A 27,100-nucleotide genomic window follows, 5' to 3' on the forward strand; every position below is an offset into this window, starting at 1 on the left:
AGCCGTCCACAGCGGTAACTAGCCTGATAATGTACCTTTATTTGGCTGCTTTCTCTTCCCTATTTTAATTCCTGTTATCACTTCCCAAATGAACTAAAAACCAAAAGCCAAACCAGTTGCCGTCAAGTCGATTCCAATTCAGAGCAACCCTAGAAGGCAGAGTAGAGCTGCCCACAGGGTTTCCAAGGAGCAGCTAGTGGATTTGAACTGCCTACCCTTTGATTAACAGCCTGAGCTCTTAACCACCACACCACCAGGCCCCCCCCAAATAAACTAAACCCAAAATAAACTACGGCACTTAAATCCTTGCCTCAAGGTTTGCTTCTGCAGGAACTCATTCTTCCTCTGGGGCCCACAGTTCCCATGGAGGATAAAGGAGTGAAAGCAGAACCTTCAGTGGCTTTGAGACCGTTCCTTTCCCTTGGAGATGACACTCTGCCTGGCTTGGTCAGGTGCTGGTTAGAGATGATATCCCAACTCGTTGTTCAAGTCTCTTCTTTCAAATATAAGGTCAGAATATAACCAAACTGGATAGAAATGAAATAATATTCTTAGAAGCTTAATCTGAATCAGACCCTTTGTCGAATACATTCCTTTGGTCTGGAAACTCAAGGGCAGGTTTCTGCATAGCTCCTACAACCTGCTTTCTATGATCCATTATGTACCCAGCACTGCAAGAAACTTGTCAGATGCAAAGAGCCCATCACCCACAGGCAGGCCTGCAGAGCTTCAGGGCCACAGTTAAAACCAGCACTAAATTATAAAAACAATCACTCCCAGAATAACAACAAATACAAGCAGAGAAATTGTGTCATTGCATTACAAAACCAGGCCCTAATGAGCTAATGAATAAATGACAATTATCAATAGTATCCACTCGTGTTCTAAAGGGTTTTTGAAAGCTTTGCCTTATTCTCCTCTATAAATAAAAATGGCCAAATCAATAAATATGGAAACATTTCATCTTTAGTCTCCTAAGAGGATACTAAAAGTGAGATCCTAACATATACCACAATTGAAAGCTCCAAAGCCTGAGTCTTTCTGCAGTCAGAACACAAATCCATAAGTTCTACTGAAGAAATAGACAATATGCTGCCGTACTTTACCGTATCATGGAGATATCATAAAATTGTAGTTCAACTGCCCAACCCGTTTCATCACATTGCACTGTGCGATCTATTTTCTTATGTATTGACTCTATTAATATTTATTGAGGAGCCCCAGTAGCCCAGGCTCTCAGTGTGCCATGACTGACAACACCGACACGGTCCCTGTCTTCTGAGAGCTTACAGACTGACACGAGTCTGGGAAGAATGTAAGCAAAAATCAAATAAACAAAAAGTAAAAATGTAATTATAACTTGTGACAAATCCTATTTTGAAAAAAAGGCTGATCCTGCCTTATCAGCTATCAAAGTGTGTGTATGGAAGGGATAACCAGAGAAGGTAACATTTAAGTTGAGGCCCACTGAGGATGAAAAAAACCCAACCATGCAGCAAGCCAGGGAAAAGCATTTCAGGCAGAGGGAATAAAAAAAAAAAAAAAAAATACTGAGGCAGGAAAGAGCTTGGTGTGGTTGAGGACCTAAAATGAGATCGGTGTGTCTGGAGCAGAGAGGGTAAGGTAGCCATGCATAATTTGTGGTCAAAGACAGGGGCAGAGGCCAGAAAAAAGTTGATTCTGAGAGCTCAGAGAAAGGAGTTTGGAGTTTCTCCTAAACGTGATAGGAATACACTGAAGTTGTGTTGTCCAACTCAGTGGCCACTAATGACATATGACTACTTAATTTTCAATTTTATTTAATTAATCTGAATAAAAAATTCAGTCCTCAGTCACACTAGCTACATTCGTAGTGCTCAGTAGCCACAATGACTAGTGGCTACCACGTTGAATGGTGCAGATATAGAATATTTCCATCATCAAGGAGAGTTCTATTGGACAGTGTTTCAAAGGGTTCTAAGCTAAAGAATGGCATGATTGGTTTTAATTTTTCAAAGATTACTTTGGGTACTGTGTATATATATATAAAAAAAAAAAAAAGGTGGTGCAAATGATTAAACACTAGACTACTAGCCAAAAGGTTGGCAGTTCAAACTCACCCAAAGGAACCTAGGAAGACAAGCCAGGCAATCTGGTTCAGAAAGGTCACGGCTTTGAAAACTCTATGGAGCAGTTCCACTCTGAACAGATGGGGTTGCCTTGAGTGGGATTCAACTCCATGGCAACTAACAGCAATAACTATGTATGTAATTAATTATAGAGAGACAAGAGAGTGATACATGGAGATGTGTTAGGAGGCTAGTACTATAGGCAAGGCAAGAGGTGATAATGGCTCAGACTAGGATGTTTTAATCACTTCTGTTCACCCCTCTGATGAGGGAGAAGCTCCCATTCTAGGCTTGTGGGGATGGCCAGACATTCAAGACCTGACACTGGCAGATGAGACAGATAGCAGTTCATTAGTCACATATCCTCCCATCCTGGGGAGGAGGGCACTGCACACCATGCAAGGCCACATGGGGTTGTACTCTGGAGCAGAGTGAACAAGCAGGGCTGTGGGAGGCAGGTTTTGTAGCTTCAAGAAGGTGGGGTGTCACCTGGCTCCGACAAGAGAATGTTAGCGGCTTGTTTGAACAATTCTATAGGCTGCAGGAAACTGAAACCTGTTACTCAGGGATTAACAGGAACTGTGCCTGGTCCCCTTGATAAAGAGGGTTGTTTAGCCAGGGAATGATATCCAAAGGAGCAGAGCGGGGAAGGGAACTTGCTGTTAGGTCATCTGAGGCCCTCCCAATTTTACCAGATACCAAGGCAACAAATAATATTGAGCCTTAGTATTAGGCCTTATACCACGTAGGAGCTACAAGATCTGTTGAGAAATCAGGTATGAGGAGAAAAGAAAGGAAAGAAAATGATGACTCATGGATAGATGGATTGATGTTGGTATGGTTTCCTGAGATGAGGAACCCTTGGGGCAGAGAGGCCTAGTTTGTGAGGAAAATTCAAGAGTTGGGTTTGGAAAACTGTCACCCACAGGAGAGACTAGACTGGAGATATATTCTAGGAGCCATCAACAAAGAGAAGGTGTTTAAAACCAAAAGAAGGGATGAGATCATCTAGGGAGAGAAGAGAGGATAGAGGACACTTGAATTCTGAGAAACCTCAGCATGCAGAGTCAGAGAGAAGAACTGGAGACTCCATTTTTCAAGCTCCCTCCTCCTGTGAGAGCCATGCATCTGAAAGTATGGAGTAAATTTTTATCAACCTTTATTATTTCTTAAGTAACCTTCATGAACATCCTTACTTTCAAGTGGCCAAAGGAGAAACTTCCAGGCACAAATAGGAAAGCACCTCCAAGACTCTCCTTGGGGAAGGCATTGTGGTTAAAAAAGGTCAGGCTTTGCCATTATTGAAGAAGAAAGTAGGAGGACTCGCACTACCTGACCTTAGAACCTCCTATACAGCTACAGTAGTCAAAACAGCCTGGTACTGGTACAACAACTGGTACTGGTACAATGACTGATACATTGACCAGTGGAACACAATTGAGAACCCAGATGTAAATCCGTCCACTTACAGTCATCTGATCTTCAAAAAAGGCTTAAAGTCCATGAAATTGGGAAAACAGTCTTTTTAACAAATGATGCTAGCAAAACTGGATGTCCATCTGCAAAGCAATGAAACAGGACCCTTACCTCATGCCATACACAAAAACTAATTCAAAATGAATCAAAGACCTAAGTGGAAGACCCAAAACAATAAAGATCATAGAAGAAAAAAATAGGGTCAATGCTAGAGGCCCTAATATACAGCATAAACAGGATACAAACTATAACGAACAATACACAAACACTAGAAGATAAGCTAGATACCTGGGATCTTCTAAAAATTAAACACTTATGCTCATCAAAAGACTTCACCAAAAGAGTAGAAAGGGAACGTACAGACTGGGAAAAAATTTTTGGCTATAACAAACCTGACAAAGCTCTACTCTCTAAAATCTACAGGAAAAATCCAACACCTCTACCACAAAAAGGCAAATAATCCAGTTAAAAAATGGGCAACAGATATGAACAGACACTTCCCCATAGAAGACATTCAGGCTGCTAACAGACACGGGAGGAATCAGCTTGAGATCACTAGCCGTTAGAGAAATGTAAATCAGAACCACAATGAGATACCTTCTCACCCTGACATAACTGGCACAAATCAAAACAACAGAAAGTAACATGTTGGAGAGACTGCTGGGAGATTGGAACAATTATGCACTGCTGGTACCTCGTGCTGGTAGAAATGCAAAATGGTACAACCATTTTGGAAAATGATATGGTGCTTCCTTAAAGAGCTAAAAATAGAAATATATGATCCAGCAATCCCACTCCTAGGAATATATCCTAGAGAAATAAGAGCCATCACACGAATAGACATATGCATGCCCATGTTCACTGCAGCATTATTCACAAATAGCAAAAAGATGGAAACAACCTCAGTGCCCATCAACAGGTGAATGGATAAACAAACTGTGGTACATACACACAACAGAAAACTGATAAATTTTAAGGAACAGTGATGAATCTGCAAAACATCTCACAACATGGATGAATCTGGAGGGTGTTCTGCTGAGTGAAATAAATCAATCACCAAAGGACAAATATTATATGAGACCACTATTATAAAAACTCATGAAAAGTTTTACACACAAAAAGAAACAATCTTTGATGGTTACAAGGGAAGGGAGGGGTACAGATGGAAAAACACTAAATAGACAGTAGACCAGTGATAACTTTGGTGAAGGGTTAAGACAGTACACAATACTGGGGAAGCCAGCACACCTTGACCAAGGCAAGATCATGGAAGCTCCATAGACACATCCAGACTCCCTGAGGGGCAAATTACTGGGCTGAGGGCTGAGGCCCATGGTCTCGGGGAACATCTAACTCAATTGACATAACATAGTTTGTAAAGAAAATGTTCTACATCCTGCTTCAGTGAATAGTGTCTGGGGTCTTAAAAGCTTGTAAGCAGCCATCTAAGATACTCCACTAGTCTCACCCTGTTTGGAGCAAGGGAGGAAGAAGAAAACCAAAGACACAAGGGAAAGACTAGTCTGAAGGACTAATGGACCACAACTACCACAGCCTCCACCAGACTGAGTCCAGTACAAACAGATGGTGCCCAGATATCACCGCTGACTGCTCTGACAGGGATCACAATAGAGCTGGAGAAAAATGTAGAACAAAGTTCTAACTCACAAAAAAAAGACCAGACTTTCAGTCTCCAGACAGAGACTGGAGAAACTTCAAGAGTATGGCCTCTGGATACCCTTTTAACTCAGTACCGAAGTCACTCCTAAGGTTCACACTTCAGCCAAAGATTAGACAGGCCCATAAAACAAAACAAGACTAAATGGGCACACCACCCCAGGGGCAAGGACAAGAAGGCAGAAGAGGACAGGAAATCTGGTAATGGAGAACCCAAGGTCAAGAAGGGGAGAGCGTTGACATGTTGTGGGGGTGGCAACCAATGTCACAAAACAATATGTGTATTGTTAATGAGAAGCTAGTGTGTTCTGTAAACCTTCATCTAAGGCATAATAAAAATAAAGTAAAAGAATAAAAAATATGTAAAGGTTAAGTTTAAAATAGAAAGAGAAAGAATGTAATAAAATATATAGGAAAAAAAACCACAAGGTAAAAGAAAAAAAAAGTCAGGCTTTGGGGTGAGACCGATGTCAGTGTAAATCCCAGGTCTACCAGTTACCACCTGGGTGAACTGGGCAAGTCCCTTCGCTTCTATGAGCCTTGGGTCTTTCATCTTTAAAAGCAGGTGCTGTGGAGTGTTAAACAGGGTTGTGGAAGTGAAGTGTGTACCCCATAGTTATAGTACAGCTTCCTTCCAGGGCAGATGCAGGATATTTACCAGACTTAGTTCATCAGCACCCTGTTCCCACCCAACAGGCACAAAGGCCCCAAGCACCCCTGGTTTTGATTCAGCTTCCTTAAAGCCTTCTCTTACTGAGCAAACCTTCCCGCACCACTGGTCCAGCTTAGCCTGAGGTGGAAATGAGTAGGCTTTTTATAGACCATTATTGTACTCCTTAACAGAACTGGGACCCTTTAACTTATTCATGATTTCATTTGCAAGGTCCTGCTTGATTGAAGAAACTGAGATTAATAGCAATTATTTAGAATGACAAAGGAATAAGCACAGTTAATTTTAGAGTCTTTTCCTTCCAATTGTTCCGTAAATCCCTAAAGCCACTTGTTTATACTGTAACATTAGAGGAAGCTTTGGAGAAAAGGCCATTTCTATTTGGATGGGCTTAGGAGAGACTTGGAATACTAGGTCTGAAAATACTCGATCTGTTTCTACCCAGGATAGGATTCTTACTTATCAAGCACCATCCACATGGAGAGGAAATGAGAAGAAAACCGAAGGGAGGGAAAGAAAGGCAACCATTGTGACAGATTAGGCCTTTAAAAAATAAAACGGGGCTGAAGAGCTCCGAATTTCAAGTTCAGTTTTGACTCTTTCCTTCTTTCTTTCCTCTCTCCCTCCCTTCTCTCTCTCTGTCTCTCCCTGTCTCTGTCTCTCCTTTCCCAAGAATCCCAGATCTGGAAGGAGTCTTGGAGTCCCCTTAGCCAGTGCAGAATCATATCCTTCCACACTTTTATGTGGTTGCCTGGTCCCTGCTGGAATCTCCCCAGTGAGAAACTACGCTATCCGTTTTATCCGTCGTTGAGTAACAAATTACCCCAAAACCCCTTGGTTGAAAAAACAATCATTTATTTACTCACGGTTCTCTGGGTTGGCAATGTGGGCCGAGTTCAGCTGGGACAACTCATCTCTGCTCCTCATGGCGCCAGCTGGACTCAGTCATGCATTTAAGTCTCAGCTGGGATGCTTCGGGCCTTTCTCCATGTGCTCTTTTATCCTAAGCTTTTTTTATGGTGGTGAAATCTTCCCAGCAGCAAGAATGGAGCGAGCCCCAATATACAGGCACTTTTCAAGGCTCTGCTCGTATCATGTTTGCTAATGTCCCACTGGTTAAAAAAAAAAACAAGCCCCATGGCTAAGCTGAGAGTCAGCGTGTCCATACAAATGCGTGGACAAGTATAAGAATGGATCATTGAGGGCCACCACTGTATCAATCTACCTCACTCAGGTGGCCTCAGACACTGTGCTTCATTTTCAGACACTTCCTACTGTTCAGGGAGCCCCTTTGTCTCCTGAGTGGAAATCCTAGAATCCAACACCCATGGAATGGTGGGCAGGAGCAGAAGGATCTAGAAGATATCACTTTCCCCAGATCGAGAAGTGACAGTCCAGATATTTACCTTTAGACATTAATATCCTGAACTGAATATATACTAAAGAAAGCAATCATCAGAATCCATTTAAACAAAATATGTTATTTATTTGTTGTCTATACTACGGAAGACAGCCCTGTGGTATCTTAGTCTGGATTCCCCCAGAAGCAGACTCTGAGATAAGAATGTAAGTGTAGGGAGCGTCTATGGAAAGTGAAGGAAACACTCCACTCACAGTAAGGGAGTGGAGAAGTGAGGTTGGGAAGGAAAGAAAGACAATAAATGATACTTTATCAAGCCAGCTGCCACTGTGAGCAACTCAGATTTAACCCTGCTGAGGTAGAAACAAGTGTAGAATACAACCATCAGAGCTATTCCACCCAGAGCGGGAGGGAGCTAGGGTATGTATACACCAATTCATGTTGGTCATTAGTTGAGGGCTGGTTCCAGGAATATTTTATCCCCTGACATTTTCAGTTGGCCTCATGGAAGTTCCTGTGACCAGAAGTCTGAGGCCAGAGAAACCTCTTGGACAAATTAATGCTGATGTGGCAGTTGGAAGTCAGGCCAATGTGAACTGAAATGGTGGGAACACGGTGGTGTGACTAGGGCACCAGCTGTTTCTTCTGTTGTTGTTGTTAGTTTCTCTCGAGATGAGTCTGACTCATGGCAACTCCATGTGTGCAGAGTAACTGCTCCACAGGGTTTTGAAGGATGTGAGCTTTCGAAAACAGATCACCAGACCTGTCTTTTGCGGTGCGTCTGAGTGGGTTCAAACCCCAACCTTTCAGCGAGTAATTGAGCACTTAACCATTTGCACCACCTAGGGACCCCATCAGTTTCTGCTATAGGTGGTGAAAAGAAACATCACCATTGTTTATATTTTGACACAAAATTACACATGGATAAAGAAGAAAGGGCGATAGTGGTATATACCTCTTCATGTCTTCTGCCCATCCTCTCCATCAACACCCGTTATCTCTCCTACAGCAGGTTTGACACAATGACCCGCCAGTCTAGCTATTGTATTATTAAAGTGCCCAAGTACCACTGTGACAATATTAATAAACATATAAGTATTTTTAAATATCCCATAGTCAGCACCAACTCACCAATATCATTTAATGTTTTCATGTACCTTCAAGATGTACACACATACTTTTTTCTTCTCCCTTCCCTTAGCATTACATAATATGCACCATTCCACGTTGCAGCTTGATCTCCAAAATTATCATTTTTCATAGGGTGCACATTCCATCAATTACCATAATTTAAGTCACCAAACCTATATTGATATACCGGAATTTTGTTTAAAATTTTCACTCTTAAAAATAGCACTGCATTTAATACCCTTAGGTGTACAACATTTTTTACCTTTCCCTTGGAAATGACCCCAGGAATAAAAGTGTGAATTGTGTGGCTTTTTAAGACACGGTTATTTTCCTAGGAGCTGATGTAGGAGTGGCTATTTTTCACACCAGTGTTTAAGAATGAAACTTGGAATTCTCATTATTGGCAAAAAAGTGAGCAATCCCAGAATATGAACTGAGCATAGACAAGCGTAATAAGGGCTGGGAGAAGGGTAAGGAAATGGGAGGAGAAGGGAGAATATGTGCCAACGAGGAGAACAATGAACTTAAGAAACTAGTTAAGATATATCTTATAGCAAACCCCAAAACAAAACCCATTGCCATCGACCCCATATCAACATTATAGAATGGAGTAGAACTGCCTCCCTCTACAGGGTTTTCAAGGCTGTAAATCTTTATGGAAGCAGACTGCCACATCTTTCCCCCACGGAGCAACTGGTAGGATCGAACCTCCAGTCTTTCGGTTCGCAGCCAAGCGCTTAACCACTGCGCCACCAGGGCTCCTATTTATTGTAGCTGAGCTTCCCAAATTAACAAGATCATCATTATCATTTGTGGTGCTTGATAAAAATGCAAATTTGCAGCTCCTCCCTGGTGAGTTTATCTTGGCAGATGGGCATACTCAGTTCCAGGCCCCAGAGATACTTCCACAATTTTCAGCATCATTCCCACTCACTTCTTCTGTTGGCCTCCCCAACCACAGCAGAACAATCTTGAGCTCCAGGGTCAACCTGGACCCAGAAACCAGTGCTTCGCTTTGAGTGAGTCCTCAGGCCATCTCTGGGTCAGGTATGAGACAACTAGAGTCTCATTAAGGCAGTCCTGTTGTTCCCATGTAGACCAGTCAAGGGAGTGATACCAGTGATTCCTGGCAACCTTGGTTCTTGAACACACTCTAGAGCGTACTCAATGGCTCTTGGTTGTTTGACCCACAATCGATTTTGTCCCATGAAATCTTCCATAGGCTGGAGAACACTGACACCTGTTCCCCTAGGTAACTCCTTAGCTCCCGGTTAGGGCCCCCAGTTCCCAGCTACTCCTGCAGCTCTGATGCCATCCATTCCTTGAAGAGGCCCTAATGAAGGTCCCATAGAGAACTTCTGTGCCACTTATGTGACATATATCAATTCATTATTTTAGTTCCCAGTGAAGTTCTGTGTAAATTCATTGTTGTCCCATTAACTTCCTGGAGCTATTATTAAGCATTCCTCAATTTTCCTATCTTTTACGTCAATTCCCAGGCACTAAGACTCAGTACCTGGACATCATTCAACTGTGTCTGCAGATCTTTGCTGTCTACCACCTGTTTTGACCTTGTTAATAGTAGGCATTTACATGTGCCAGGTACCATTCTAAGTGTATTACATGTAGTAATTATTTAACACTTGAAACAATCCTATAAGATAGATATAATTATGAGCTCCATTTGACAAAAGAGACACCCAAGGCATGGAGGAGTCAAATAATTTGCCAAAGCCGGGAAGTGGAGGGATTCAAACCAGAGAGTCTAATTCCATAGTCTGCACTCTCAACCACTGTGCATCACCGCCCCTGTAGATGCAAGGTTGACCACCTAGATGCCATTTGTCAGCCCTTCAGTCCATCCATAGCAGTGCCTGGTGTCTTGGCCTTATTGAATAATTCACCTTCTTCCCAAGCAGGCTCTCCTGTGACTCCTTTTGTTTCAGGTGCAGTGGGAGTGCATCAACCCTAAGTACAAAGCTAAGAAGAAAAATTACAAGAACTCGGGCATTGTGATTCTGAATCAGTGCAAGGTATGTGCACAGCCCCTTTCTCCTAGGAGTATGAAGGCAGGGTGTCTCGGGGAAGAGCTTAGATTGTAGAGTCAGAGGGGAAGGGTGTAAAGAAGGCATGATCTTTTTTTAAAACAAAAATCAGAAAGTCGATATATTAAATACCCTTATACGGTTATTCTAAGAATTAAATAAGATAATGGGTGTTGAGTATATACTAGCATATAGTAAGTGCTCAAGAAATGTTGATCACTGTTCTTCATGGCAAGGGAGAGGATATAGCTAACTGGAAACTCTCAGTAAAGGCCTCAGGAAATTGTGATGTTAAAGCTGCCAATCTAATTACTTGCAGTATTACAAGTATTATCAGATGGGGACTTTGGCACGGGGAAGCAAGGCAGAAGCCAAATGTGAGATTTTATTAATTTCAAAACAGTGGTGACCCTTGAAAATATAGCTTTCAGTCTATAGGGAGAGGCTAATTAAAATCATGCATAAACCAAAGAGGGAGGAGAAGGGAGCAAAAGATGGATACATGCAGCCCTCACAGGCCCATCTGTATTGAGCATTGCTTACTTTCTCTCCTTTAGGGGAATAAAATCAACAGACCTTTGATTTGTAGATCTCTCCCTGCTCTTTCCTCTGGTTTTAGCAGACTGCCCCCGAAGCTCAGGCCTCTAGTCTGTGAGGAAACCGGTCATGCTGTTACTAACTGGTTTCCTGTCCCCTCCTCCTGTGTAGATCCACAAGATGCATTCTTTCTTGGACTACATCATGGGTGGTTGCCAAATCCAGTTTACAGTAAGTTGTCTCCACATTCGTTCTTATTCAGGGAACAAGGGGTGGAGAGCAATGTTAGGTTTGGGGGCAAAATCAGGAGAAAATCTGTTAAAACCCTAGTCAACCTTGTTCAAGTCTTATTCCTGAAATACGGTATAGTATCATGTTGGTTTTTAAAATGAATCTATACTCCTCTGTTTTCTCCTATGAGTATAGTTTTTAATGACACAGCAGAAAACTCATGCCACTCAACTTTAGGTGACTTTAGGAACACTCCTAATTCCTTCAGTAACTATATGAGGCACGAGCCAGGGTGTACATTGCCAGATCCCATCCCCCAGTCAGGAGGATGGGAAGGAAGTGAACCTTGCTGGTAAGTCCCACCAAGCCAAAGTACATGCCACTAAATTATGTTCATGTGGCCAGAACACAAACATCATGGCTAAGGGTCTGTGCCAAGGAAAACCATCCAAATAGTTCACTGAGCAATGAAAGATGAATTCCAAGGATTGAAGAAGTAGGTTGAAATCAAGGTTGAGAAGTAGATTTGGTATATAGACTCAGTGGGCAGTTTGAGGATTCTGTCCTATAGTCTGTGAGCCCAAGAGATTTATACTCTCCTAATGTATTTTTTTTTTTATGTATATTTGGGACCCTGGTGGTACAGTGGTTAAGAGCTTGGCTGCTAACCAAAAGGTCAGCAGTTCGAATCTACCAGCCACTCTTTGAAAATCCTGTGGGGCAGTTCTTCTTTGTCCTATAGGTTGCTACGAGTTGAAATTGACTCAACAGCACACAAGAACAATGCATATTTTGGGCTCTGGTGGCACAATGGTTAAGCATTTGGCTGCTAATCAAAATGTCAGCGGTTTGAATCCACCAGCTGTTCCTTGGAAACCCTGTGGGTCAGTTCTACTCTGTCCTATAGGGTTGCTATAAGCTGAAATCGACTCAACGGCGATAGGTTTGTTTTGTTTGTTTGTTTTATTTAATGTATATTTAGGTGAGTAGGCTGGGCCCTTTAAAAGTGCCCAGGTGGGCCATGTGTTTTTGTGTCAGAGATTTTGTGTCCATTGTCTCTGACACAACTGGTTTTCACTGACTTAATATTCAAAATACTACTAGATTTGGGCAGATGTGACCTCCAGAAAGAGAATCCCCAGATGGCAAAAGATAAACCTGCTAAAACCTATGAGAAATGGGCCTGGATGTAAACAATTTGTACAGCATCTCTTTCTCATCTTAGAGAAGCATCTGCATGAAGCTCAGCCCTGCTTAGCTCCCTAGATGAGCTCAGTCATGTGAGGAAAGCAAGGGAAATAGGTTTAATTTTTGTCCAGGTTTGATCCCAAGGGAGTAGACTGGACCAATGTATTCCTGGGCCCAGGGATGGTGATGCTTCAAGGACTAAAAGGGGTTTTCCAACAGGAAAGAGATAGGGGGCTGTTTAGTAGGCCAGCTTGTCCCTAGCTAGAGGTTTATCCTCTCCGCTAATCTCATAGGGTTCTACCTACTTCCTGCCTAAACTCAGGGCATTCTTCATTTATCCCTAATACTTAACAGGAGTTAATTACACAGTCTGGTCATTTTCTTAAAGCCTAAGTTTCTCTACTGACAACCCATCTCGTCTTCTTGCATGAACATTGGGACACACAGAAGGAGAAAACGTTCACTACAGGCATTCACACCTGACTCTAGCTGGCCTGTGGCTCATCACTGCTCTGGGTATATGCGGATGGAAGTAGAGAAGCTAGCAATGTCATCAAGGAGAACTACAGGAAATAGTTTTCCAAGACTGTAGGCAAAGCAGTGATTTCAGGAAACTATTTATAGGTTTTCAAGCAAAAGCTCTATTGATTTGGGTCTGTTTTAGATTCTATAGATCTCATGCCCTTGAACAGCTCTTTGTTTAACCTTCAGAGGCTTCCTTTGCCCTTGGAGTGGTGTGGCAAATAATTTACCCCAACCAAAACCAGAGATTTAACCCCCAGAAGGACCCCAGCTCCACGTCTTGTCTCACAGATGTCTTTGTGGCCTGCCTGACACAGAAGATTGCCCTCCCTGCTTCACTCTCCCCTCCTTTCTTTTGCTGACCTGCTCCACTGGAAGGTACCACCTCAGGGATTCTCCCCACCCCACCCCGTCACAGCTTCTCAGCTCCCCCCAGTGCCCACTGAGGGACGTGTAGTGGGAGAAACAGGGGGAAAGCAGTGTGTAGCAAGGAATAGGAAGAGGAGGAGTGTGTAGCGATGGATGCTAAAAAGATGGGGGCAGACCATCAATGGTGCCTGCCAGGAAGCCCTTCCTTCTGTAGGGGTTAAGCCTAGGGACTCAGAAGAGTGTTGCTATGTATTCTATTTTAAGCCGTATATTTAAAAAATGCCAGTCATTTCATCACCATTTTCCTCCAAAATTAAGTCAGCTTTCTCATTATTAATTTCTTATTGCTCAACCGATACAATCTAATGTAAGTTATAAACTGTGATGCAAACTGTTAATAAAAGTGTATCTGTCTTGTTTAATTTGATCTATAAGTGTTTATTATCTGCCCAGTAATTTTACGGAAACCATCTGGCAGCACAAGAAAATGGCTGAGATGAGAAGAGAGGAAAAGAGGGCCCCCTCACATGGAGATGAGCAGAGGGGAGAGAATAAAAAGTTTAGCCAAGACTAACTTTCTATCTTCCTGGAAAAAGACCTCCAAGAGCCAAAGGTGACATAAATTTTTGAAAATTCTCATTTCCTCTTCCAGACCTACTCTTTACCTCTTTCCTTTCCCCTTCTGTGCCCCAGGAAGCCAGCCTCTTTGGATACAGCAGCTGGACTGTCTTGCATTTGGCTTTTGGTTGGCTTTGGCCAATAGGAGGCACCAGCCAGAGACCAGAGAATGGGAGGAGAGAGAAGTTGGGGCACATATTCCCCCAGCTCTCTGCCAATCAGGCTGTGGTTAGGCAGTGACCGTAGAGACCCTATAGAAAGCCGGAACTCCTGCTGGGTGCCCTCTCCTCAGGTAGTACTCTTACTGAGTCCTAGTAATTGCTTCTTCCCTCCCTCTCTTGTCATTTTCCCTTAGTCTTTCTCAAATTGCCCCTTTATTAAACTCTCCTCAATCCCCTCTCTTGAGTGGCCATTGGTTTCCAGTCCAGATCCTGACCAACAAGTATTACAAACAGCAGCTAGGAAAAAGCCTTTGTGTCTTGCACAGACACTGGGTGCCCCTGGTCTAGCCTTGGGTGTTAAAGATGGGGTGTCGTTCTCTTCAGGTACCAAAATGATGTGTAGTGGGTATTCAAGATACTGTTGTTGAATTGTGATGAATCGAACACTGACCCTTAAAGAGGAGTTAGGTTTAGGAAAAATAAAGAACTAGGAGAATAAATATGATACTAGGTTTTTACTTTAAAAAATGTAAATATTCATACATCTATATCCCTGGTGGCCCAGTGGTTAAGCACTCGGCTGCTAACTGAAAGGTTGGCAGTTCGAACCCATCACTCTGTGGGAGAAAGATGTGGCAGTCTGCTTCTGTAAAGATTTACAGCCTTGGACTGGAAGAATTCGATGGTGTCCAGCTACCACCAATGACTGCCCTGACAGGGAACACAACAGAGAATCCCTGATGGAGCAGGAGAAAAGTGGAGTGCAGAACTCAAATTTCTAGTAAAAAGACCAGACTTAATGGTCTGACTGATGCTGGAGGGATCCCAGAGGACACAGCCCCCAGACTCTCTATTAGTCCAAAACTAAAACCATTCCCAAAGCCAACTCTTCGGACAAAGATTAGACTGGACTATAAGACATAAAATGATACTGGTGAGGGGTGTGCTTCTTAGCTGAAGTAGGCACACAAGACTATGTGGGCAGCTCCTGTCTGGAAGTGAGATGAGAAGGCGGGGGGGATGGGAGCTGGTTGAATGGACACGGGAAATAAAAGGTAGAGAGAAGTGTGCTGTCACATAAGGAGAGCAACTAGTGTCCCATAACAATGTGTGTATAAGTTTTTGTATGAGAAACTGACTTGAGTTGTAAACTTTCACTTAAAGTACAATAAAAAAAAAAGAGAGAGAGAGAGAGAGAAAAGATTTACAGCCTTGGAAACCCTATGGGGCAGTTTTACTCTGTCCTATACTGTCTCTATGAGTCAGAATCGACTAGACGGCAATGGGGTTTATATATATATATATATATATATATATATATATATATATATATGTATATATATTCTAATGATAAATGTAAATCCTTGCTTGAGTTAATACTGATAAACAGGCATATTTGGAGGAGTTTTAGGGAAGTGGTTTGGGAACAGAACTTGAAAGGCTTTGAAAACCAGAATAGGGAAGTTTGAGGTAATTTGGTGGATATGGGAAAGTTCAGAAGAATCTTGAGCAGGGCACTGAAGCAATAAGTCTTGTGCTTTGGGGAAGTGAATCTGAAAGTGTTTGGTGAAAGCCATTGTTGGTCCTGAAGGTAGTCTGAAAGAAGCAGCAAGATGAGATTACACTCACTGCAATAGTCCTGGTGACAGTAATAAGAGTCTAAAGAGTCTAGAGTGGTAACAGTAGGAAGAGGTATTGTGGAGAGACAGTCAATAAGCCACGGCATATGATACAGTGAGGAGACTGAAAGCAAGGACAGCCATGAGTCCAGAATGACTCAAAGTATTTGTGCCTGATGGACAGAGTATGATGGTCCTGTTTATGGATGTATGACCATTACAAAAATCTGCTCTTTGAGGAACAAGATGATGAATTTGGTTTGGGACGTGTTAAAGATACTTTCAGGTATCTGATGGAGATGGTACTTATAAATATGGACCTAGATATCAGGAGAGAGATGGGAGTTGCATATATATGAGCCTGAATGAGATGGCTAAAGAGAAGAATTCTGATGACAGAAAATGGTAGAAGACCACTATTTGGCATCAAGGGAAACACTGGAAAATAGTAAGAGAAGAGATGCCAGAGGAGGAGAAGGAGGTCCAGGAGCAAGCAGTAACTAAAATGCTCACAGAGGAAAAGCTTACAAGATGGAGGGCAATAATCCCATATACTAAGAGAAGTCAGATGGAAAAGAATAAAAAAACAATGGTTAACTCGTTTGATGCATAGGTGTCTATCATCTTTGAAAGAGCAAGTTCAGCAGAATGAGATGGGAGAGGCCAAAGATTTAGGATCTAAACAAAGGTAAGGGAGTGGACACAGTAGGTATAAATATTTATTCAAGAAGATTCGCAGTGAAGGAAAGGCACAAGTAGGAAAGGAATATGGCAATTGAGGATTACATAAGAAAAGTTTTAGGCTAGAACGTGACAAAGCCAAGAAGACACAGGGGAGGGAAAGAGATAAATGATGCTAAAAAGGGCCTAGTCATTGACTTTCGTTCTTTTTTGGTGACCTGGATAACTTGAGAACCTGATACATGACATATACATTCTCTTTAGAAAATGTACACACCCAATTTTGCACGTATTTTTAGGAGGTCAAGGATGCCCCTAAGGATAATCCTTGTGCCTTATGTGAACCCTTGAGTCATAGCAACCCAAGAGCAACTCTTGCATCACAGTCTTGGAAGAGGAAGGTGGAGGTGAAACAAAGACTACAGGGAGAGAGATTTGGTTCAATATGTTTGACACATGGCACAGCAGCTAAAAATAAAACCAGATACTAGAATTCCACACACCAAATACAGAATTATAGATGGCATAGAAGAGACAGACGCCATAAGGTATTTGGGAGGAAAATAGTGGAAGAATTAAAGGTTACTTTTGAAAGTTATTGCTTTTCCAGAGGCACAAAGATGTTCATTGTAACACCAATTATCACAGAGACAAGTTAAAAACAACCTAAATGTAAATTAAGGCTATGTAAAGTATAGCATTTCCTTTAAGTGGACTATGATAAAGTGATTTTAAATGATAATTATAAGGACTGGACAGGACCAGATTACCCAATAAGCAAGGAACCATGAGAAATTGTTCAGGTTCCAGGAAATGGCCTCAGGGGTCTTTCCATCTGGTCTAGGTTCCTATTCTCTACCCCCTATGGAGTTTGTGGAAATAAAGAACGAGAATTCAACTTATCACTTAAGAAATGGTCCAGACTAAACAATGTTGGTGTTGTTAGGTGCCATTGAGTCAATTCTGGCTCATATTGAACCCATGTGACAGATTAGAACTGCCCCATAGGGCTTTCTATGCTGTAATCTTTATGGGAGCAGATCTCCTGGTCTTTCTCCCTCGGACCTCCTGGGTGGGTTCAAACTGCCAATTTTTTCGTTACCAGCCAAGCACTTAACCGTTGAGCACCAAGGCTCTACATAAAAGCTCATTGTATAAGTCCAGTTATATCTTGTTGTTGTTGTCAGGTGCCTTCAAGAGAGTTCCGACTCAAGCAACCTTATGTACAATAGAACGAAACAGTGCCTAGTCCTGTGCCATCCTCATAATCATTGCTATGTTTGAGGCCATTGTTGCAGCCACTCTGTCAATCCATCTCAATGAGGGCCTTCCTCTTTTTTGCTGACCGTCTACTTTACCAAGCATGATGTCCTTCTCCAGGGTCTGGTACCTCCTGAGAACATGTAGAGACAAAGTCTCACCATCCTTGCTTCTAAGGAGCATTCTGGCTATACTTCTTCCAAGACAGATTTGTTTGTTCTTCTGGCAGTCATGGTATATTCAATATTCTTCACCAACACCATAATTCAAAGGCATCAGTTTTTCATCGGTCTTCCTTACTCATTGTCCAGCTTTCACATGCATATGACATTAAAAATACTATGGCTTGGGTCAGGTGCATCTTAATCCTCAAAGTGACATCTTTGCTTTTTAACACATTACAAAGGTCTTTTGCAGCAAATTTGCCCAAGGCAATACATCATTTGACCTCTTTACTGCTGCATCCATGGGCATTGATTGTGGATCCAAGTAAAAAGAAATCTTTGACAACTTCAATCTTTTCTCCATTTGTCATGATACTGCTTATTGGTCCAGTTGTGAGGATTTTGTTTTCTTTATGTTGAGATATAATCCGTACTGAAGGCTGTAGTCTTTGATCTTCATCTAAGTCCTTCAAGTCCTCTTCAATTTCAGCAAGCAAGGTTGTGTCATCTGCATATCACAGATTGTTAATGAGTCTTCCTTTGATCCTGATTCTGCATTCCTCTTCATATAGGCCAGCTTCTCAGATTATCTGCTCAGCATACATATTGAGTAAGTCTAGTGAAAGGATACAACCCTGGCACACACTTTTCTGATTTTAAATCACACAATATCCCCTCGTTCTGTTTTGAATGACTGCCTCTTCTACATACCAGTTCCTCATGAGCAAAATCAAGTGTTCTGGAATTCCCATTCCTTGCAATGTTATCCATAATTTATTATGATCCACACAGTCAAATGCCTTTGGGTAGTCAATAAAACGCAGGTAAACATTTTTCTGGTATTCTCTGCTTTTAGCCAAGATCCATCTGACACCAGCAATGATATCCCTCGTTCCATGTCCTCTTCTGAATCAGGCTTGAATTTCTGGCAGTTACCTGTCAATGTACTGCTGCAACCATTTTTGAATTATCTTCAGCAAAATTTTACTTGCATGTGATATTAATGACGCTGTTCAATAACTTCCACATTCTTTTGGATCACCTTTCTTTGGAATGTCTACAAAAAAAAAAAAAACCTGTTGCCATCAAGTCGATTCCAATTTATAGCAGCCCTTATAAGACAGAGTAAAACTACTCTCGGTTCCAAGGAGTAGCTCGTGGATACAAACTGCCAACCTTTTGGTTAGCAACTGAGCTCTTAACCACTGTGCCACCAAGGCTCCTTGGAATGTATACAGATCTAAAAACACTGCCCCAAACCCCCATTGCCATTGAATCAATTCTGACTCATAGCAACCATATATGACAGAGTAGAACTGCCCCATAGGGTTTCCAAGGAGTGGCTGGTGGATTTGAACTGGAAACGTTTTGGTTAGCAGCCAAGCTCTTAACCACTGCACCACCAGGGCTCTGCTGATCCACCAGGGCTCCACAAAAGCTGCCTAGCAATTGATAGTGCCAAAGCAGATGATAAGAGAGATTCAGCAAATATCTGAGATCAATTCACGGAGGCTTCTCTTAGAAACCGTCCAGCAGGTGCAGCTAAGATGGCAGAGTAGTCAGATGCTTCTGGTGAACCCTCTTAAAACAAAGACCCAAAAAACGAGTGATAAGATGACATTTAAGGGAATGTAAAATGGTACAACCACTTTGGAAATCTATCTGACGTTACCTTAAACAGAAATAGAACTACCATACAACCCAGAAATCCCACTCCTCAGAATATACCCTAGAGAAATAAGAGCCTTCACACAGATATATGCACACCCATGTTTATTGCAGCTCTGTTTACAAAAGCAAAAAGCTGGAAGCAACCAAGGTGTCCATCAACGGATGAATGGTTAAATAAATTGTGGTATATTCACACAATGGAATATTACGCATCAATAAAGAACAGTGACAAATCTGTGAAACATTTCATAACATGGAGGAACCTGGAAGGCATTATGCTGAGCGAAATTAGTCAGAGGCAAAAGGACAAATATTATATAAGACCACTATTATAAGATCTTGAGAAATAGTATAAACTGAGAAGAACACATACTTTGTGGTTATGAGCGGGGGAGGGAGGGAGGGTGGGAGAGGGTTTTTTACTGATTAGTTAGTAGATAAGAACTGCTTTAGGTGAAGGGAAGGACAATACTCAATACATGGAAGGTCAGCTCTGCTGGACTGGACCAAAAGCAAAGAATTTCTGGGATAAACTGAATGCTTCAAATGTCAGCAGAGCAAGGGCAGGGGTTTGGGGACCATGGTTTAAGGGGACTTCTAAGTCAATTGGCAAAATAATTCTATTATGAAAACATTCTGCATCCCACTTTGAAATGTGGCGTCTGGGGTCTTAAATGCTAACAAGCGGCCATCTAAGATACATCAATTGGTCTCAACCCACCTGGATCAAAGGAGAATGAAGAACACCAAGGTCACACAATAACTAAGAGCCCAAGAGACAGAAAGGGCCACATGAACCAGAGACCTACATCATCCTGAGACCAGAAGAACTAGTTGGTGCCCGGCCACAACCGATGACTGCCCTGACAGGGAGCACAACAGAGAACTCCTGAGGGAACAGGAGATCAGTGGAATGCAGACCCCAAATTCTCACAAAAAGACCATACTTAGTGGTCTGACTGAGACTAGAGGAATCCTGGCGGTCACGGTCCCCAAACCTTCTGTTGGCCCAGGACAGGAACCATCCCCGAAGACAACTCATCAGACATGAAAGGGACTGGACAGTGGGTAGGAGAGAGATGCTGATGAAGAGTGAGCTATTTGTATCAGGTGGACACTTGAGACTGTGTTGGCATCTCCTGTCTGGAGGGGGGATGGGAGGATAGAGAGAGTTGGAAGCTGGCAAAATTGTCACGAGAGACTGGAAGGGTTGACTCATTAGGGGGAGAGCAAGTGGGAGTACGGAGTAAGGTGTATATAAACTTATATGTGACAGTCTGACTTGATTTGTAAACGTTCACTTGAAGCTTAATAGAAGTTAATAAAAAAAAAAAAGATTACATTTAAGACAAGCTAGAAGCCCTGAACATCAAAGGCAAAGTTAGAAAACAGACTGAGCAGCAGGGGGAGGGAGAGATGGCTCAGAAGCGGAGAGGAGTTGCCAGACCTGAATCGCTGGGAACCCTCAGGCACCATTCCCGGGAGCGGCTGCGGCAGGCTGGTGGTAGCATTTGGCCACAGTTTCCTCAGGGAGAAACATCCAGACGCACAGCCTACTCACAACTCCAAAACCAGGGAAGAACGGCACTCTCAGCAAAAGCTAAGTACTTGCGTATATTTTACCGTGCCCCCCGCCCAAAGCTGGCATCAGTGGCTGTTGATTTCCCTGGGCCTGAGATAGGTCCTGTTGCATGACCTGAGCCGTTCTTCCGGCCTTGGAGAAGGAATAAATTCACAATTGGGGAAAAGATAATCTTCCAGCTCCACTAACCTAGGGAGCTCAGGACAGAAATGGCTCCTGTCCAGGCATAAACAGTCCATAGACTTTGAATACTGTTCCCCCTGCATGGACCTGTGCTGGCCTATTTCAGGAGAATAGGCCCTCATTGACAGACTGCACCTGTTTTAGCTCTGCAGTGGAAAGGTAGGTGTCTGAGGTTTGACACCACTTTGCCTATTAAATAGGGTCCTCACCTAAACACAGCAGGGGCTTCAAGACTGGTGGCTCCACTCAGGTCACCCAGCCACCCATGACTGGGGTCCGAGGATAACTGCTACCTCCCAGTCTTTACAACCAAAAGCATTGGGTGCCCAAGGTCCATCTGCAGAACCCACCCACCTGTGTGTTCTAGGGAACAGGGACGTACTTTCCTCACAGACACTCAGAGAGGATGGTTGTCAGCCCCCTGCCTTCTTCAAAGCATGAACCCCTGCTGCAACCACATACCGGTACCTATGCCAATCACCCCTGCCCCCCAAGACTGTAGGACACAGCCTGTACCACACACTTGATGACCAACTACCTGGACACCTGAGCTGAATCCATACAAGAAAGGTGAATGAAATTGTAGGCTTATTCATATACCTGCTAACAACTCTAGCCATCTGGGGACAGGACATTACAGCTTCGGAAGTGAAAATAATCAAGCTAGCTCACTCAAGCAACCTATTTGGGCATATCAAAACAAAACAAAGCAAGAAGCTAAGATACAGTAAGCAAACATAAAATAAACTCTACAATAACACGGATGGCTCAGAGACAACAGTCAATATCAAATCACATAAAGAAGCAGACCATGATCACTTCAACAAGCTCTCAAAACAGGGAATCGAGGGATCTTCTGGATGAAGGTGCCTTCCTGGAATTACCGGATGCAGAATACAAAAGACTAATATACAGAACTCTTCAAGACATCAGGAAGGAGATCAGGCAATACGCAGAACAAGCCAAGGAACACACACATAAAGCAGTTGAAGAAATTAAAAAGGTTACTCAAGAACATAATGAAAAATTTAATAAGCTGCAAGAATCCATAGAGAAAAAGCAATAAAAAAATTTGGAAGATTAACAATAAAATAACAGAATTAGACAACTCAGTAGAAAGTCAGAGGAGCAGAATTGAGCAAGTGGAGGGCAGAATTTGTGAGGTTGAAGATAAAGCACTTGCCACCAATATACTTGAAGAAAAATCAGATAAAAGAATTTAAAAAAAAGAAGAAACCCTGAGAACCATGTGGGACTCTATCAAGAGAAATAACCTGCAAGTGAATGGAGTACCAGAACAGGGAGGGAGAACAGAAAATACAGAGAGAATTGTTGAAGATTTATTAGCAGAAAACTTCCCTAATACCATGAAAGATGAGAAGATATTTGTCCAAGATGCTCATTGAACTCCAAATAAGGTAAATTTTAAAAGAAAGTCACCAAGACATATTATAATCAAACTTCCCAAAACCAAAGATAAAGAGAGAATTTTAAGAGCAGCTAGGGATAAACAAAAAGTCACCTACAAAGGAGAGTCAGTAAGAATAAGCTTGGACTACTCAGCGAAACCATGCAGGCAAGAAGGCAGTGGGATGATTGCATTGAAGGAAAAAATTTCCAGCCAAGAATCATACATCCAGCAAAACTGTCTCTCAAATATGAAGGCCAAATTAGGACATTTCCAGATAAACAGAAGTTTAGGGACATAAAAACTAAACCAAAACTACAACAAATACTAAAGGGAGTTCTCTGTTTAGAAAATCAATAATATCAGATATCAACCCAAGACTAGAACACTGGACAGAAAAATCAGATGTCAACCCAAGACTAGAACACTGGACAGAACAATCAGATGTCAACCCAGATGGGGAAATCACAAAAATAAATCGAGATTAAAAAAAACACTCAAAACAGGGAAACAGCGATCATTACGTAAAAGAAGACAACATTGAAATAATAAAGAGGAACCAAGAAATGTAGTCATAGATTTTTTATATGGAGAGGAAGACAAGGCAATATAAAGAAAAATAAGGGTAAATATTAAGGTAACCACAAAGGAAAGAAATCCTAACATCAAAATAAAAGAAAAAAATAGAGACTCAGCAGAAATAAAATCAACTACAATGAATAAGAGGGAAATACAATGCATAAACATAAGCTGCTAAGCACAAAAAATTAAGTGGGAAAAAGAAACTGTCAACAACACACAAAACAAGACATCAAAATGACAGCACTAAACTCATACGTATCCATAATTACGCTGAATGTAAATGGACTAAATGCACCAATAAAGAGACAGAGTGGCAGAATGGATTAAAAAACATGATCAGTCTATTTGCTGCCTACAACAGACACACCTTGGACTTAGAGACACAAAAAAACAAACTCAAAGAATGGAAATAAAATATATCAAGCAAACAACAATCAAAAAAGAGCAGGAGTGGCAATATTAATTTCTGACAAAATAGATTTTAAAGTTAAATCCACCACAAAGGATAAGGAAGGACACTATATAATGATTAAAGGGACAATATGCCAGGATGATATAACCATATTAAATATTTATGCACCCAATGACAGGGCTGCAAGATACATAAAAAAGAAAACTCTATCAGCATTAAAAAGTGAGATAGACAGCTCCACAATTATAGTAGGAGGCTTCAACATACCACTTTCAGTGAAGGACAGAACATTTCAGAAAGAAGCCCAATAAAGATATGGAACATCTAAATGCCACAATCAACCAACTTGACCTCGTAGACATACACAGAGCACTCAACCCAACAGCAGCCAAGTATACTTTCTTTTCTAGTGCACATGGAACATTCTCTAGAATAGACCACGTGTTAGGTCATAAAGGAAGCCTTAGCAGAAAACAAAATATTGAAATATTAACAAAGCATCTTCTCTGACCATAAGGCCGTAAAAGCAGAAATCAATAACAGAAAAAGCAGGGAAAAGAAATCAAACACTTGGAAACCAAACAATAAATAAATAAAAAAAAAAATACCCTGCTCAAAAATAACTGGGTTATAGACGACATCAAGGATGGAATAAAGAAATTCATAGAATCCAATGAGAATGAAGACACTTTCTATCAGAACCTTTGGGACACAGTGAAAGCAGTGCTCAGAGGTCAATTTATATAAATAAATGCACACCTATGAAAAGAAGAAAGGGCAAAAATCAAAGAATTATCCCTACAACTTGAACAAATGAATGAAAAATTCATTCATAGAGAGCAACAAAAGAACCCTCAGGCACCAGAAGAAAGCAAATAAAAATTACAGCAGAAATAAATGAAATACAGAACAGAAAAATAAGTGAAAGAGTTAACAAGACCAAAAGCTGGTTCTTTGAAAAAATTAACAGAATTGATAAACCATTGGCCAGACTGACAAGAGAGAAACAAGAGAGGAAGCAAATAACCCGAATAAGAAATGAGATGGGTGATATTACAACAGACCCAACTGAAATTAAAAGAATCATGTCAGATTACTATGAAAAATTGTACTCTAAGGAATTTGAAAACCTAGAAGAAATGGGTGAATTCCTAGAAAGACATTACCTACCTCAACTAACACAAACAGAGGTAGAACAACTAAATAGACCCATAACAACACAAGAGATTGAAAAGGTAATCAAACACCCAATAAAAAAAATCCCTGGCCTGGACAGCTCACTGCAGAGTTCTACCAAACTTTCAGAGAAGAGTTAACACCACTGCTAAAGGTACTTCAGAGCATAGAAAAGGTGGAATACTCCCAAGCTCATTCTATGAAGCCACCATATCCCTGATACCAAAACCAGGTAAAGACACTACAAAAAAAGGAAAATTATAGACCTATATCCCTCATGAATGTAGATGCAAAAATCCTCAGCAAAATTCTAGTGAAGAGAATTCAAGAACATATCAAAAAAAAAAAAATTCATCATAACCAAGTAGGATTCATACCAGGTATGCAGGGATGGTTCAAAATTAGAAAAAACAATTAATGTAATCATATAAATAAAAGACAAGAACCACATGATCCTATCAATTGATGCAGAAAAGGCATTTGACAAAGTTCAACACCCATTCATGATAAAAACTCAGCAAAATAGGAATAGAAGGAAAATTCTTCAACATAATAAAGGGAATTTAGACAAAGCCAATAGCCAACATCATCCTAAATGGAGAGAGTCTGAAAGCATCCTCTTGAAATCAGGAACCAGACAAGGATGCCTTTTATCACCACTCTTATTCAACGTTGTGCTGGAGGTCCTAGCCAGAGCCATTATGCTAGACAAAGAAATAAAGAGCATCCAAATTGGTAAGGAAGAAGTAAAAGTATCTCTATTTGCAGATGACATGATCTTATACACAGAAAACTCTAAGGAATCCTCCAGAAAACTACTCAAACTAATAGAAGAGTTCAGCAGAGTATCAGGATAGAAGACAAACATGCAAAAATCAGTTGGATTCCTCTACACCAACAAAAAGAACATTGAAGAGGAAGTCACCAAATCAATACCATTCACAGTAGCCCCCAAGAAGATAAAATACTTGGGAATAAATCTTACCAAAGATGGAAAAGACCTATGCAAAGAAAACTACAAGACACTTCCGCAACAAACCAAAAGAGACCTACATAAGTGGAAAAACATACCTTGCTCATGGATAGGAGGACTCAACATTGTAAAAATGTCTATTCTACCAAAAGCCATCTATAGATACAATGCAATTCTGATCCAAATTCCAACGACATTTTTTATTGAGATGGAGAAACAAATCACCAACTTCATATGGAAGGGAAACAGACCCCAGATAAGTAAAGCATTACTGAAAAAGAAGAACAAGGTGGGAGGACTCATTTTACCTGATTTTAGAACCTATTATACCGCCACAGTAGTCAACCTGGTACTAGTACAACAACAGATACATAGACCAATGGAACAGAATTGATAATCCAGACATAAAGCCATGCACTTATGAGCAGCCAATATTTGACAAAGGTCCAAAGCCAGTTAAATGGTGAAAAAACAGTCTCTTTAACAAATGGTGCCGGCATAACTGGATATCCATCTGCAAAAAAAATGAAACAAGACCCATACCTCACACCGTGCACGAAAACTAACTCAAAATGGATCAAAGAGCTAAATATAAAATCTAAAACAATAAAGATCATGGAAGAAAAAATAGGGACAACGTTAGGAGCCCTAATACATGGTAAAAACAGTATACAAAACATTACTAATAATGCAGAAGAAAAACTAGATAACTGGGAGCTCCTAAAAATTGAACACCTATGCTCATCCAAAGACTTCACCAAAAGAGTAAAAAGATTACCTACAGACTCGGAAACAGTTTTTAGCTATGACATTTCCAATCAGCACCTGATCTCTAAAATCTACGTGATACTGCAAAAACTCAACTACAAAAAGACAAATAACCCAGTTAAATAATGGGCAAAAGATATGAACAGGCATTTCACTAAAGAAGACATTCAGGTAGCTAACAGATACATGAAAATGCTCACGATCATTAGCCATTAGAGAAATGCAAATCAAAACTACAGTGAGATTCCATCTCACCCCAACAAGGCTGGCATTAATCAAAAAAAATAATAATAATAAATGTTGGAGATGTTGTGGAGAGATTGGAACACTTATACACTGCTGGTGGGAATGTAAAATGGTAGAATCACTTTGGAAATCGATTTGGCACTTCCTTAAAAACTAGAAATAGAACTGTCATACGATCTAGCAATCCCATTCCTTGGAATACATCCTACAGAAATAAGAGCTGTTACACTAACAGATATTTGCACACCCATGTTCATCGCAGCATTGTTTACAATAGGAAAA

At 41.3% G+C, this 27,100-nt stretch overlaps 1 protein-coding gene across 1 annotated transcript in view; it reads left to right on the forward strand.

The window, feature by feature from the left end:
• Window positions 1-27,100, forward strand: part of CPNE4 (copine 4) — a 621,882-nt gene that overhangs the window by 552,551 nt on the left and 42,231 nt on the right. The window contains exons 9-10 of the mRNA XM_049870893.1: window positions 10,369-10,455; window positions 11,176-11,235. Of these exons, the coding sequence (XP_049726850.1) occupies window positions 10,369-10,455; window positions 11,176-11,235 (147 nt within the window). The remainder of the gene's footprint in view (window positions 1-10,368; window positions 10,456-11,175; window positions 11,236-27,100) is intronic.

The sequence above is a fragment of the Elephas maximus genome, chromosome 27, assembly GCF_024166365.1.
Source record: "Elephas maximus indicus isolate mEleMax1 chromosome 27, mEleMax1 primary haplotype, whole genome shotgun sequence".
In the NCBI taxonomy this organism is placed as follows: Eukaryota; Metazoa; Chordata; class Mammalia; order Proboscidea; family Elephantidae; genus Elephas; species Elephas maximus.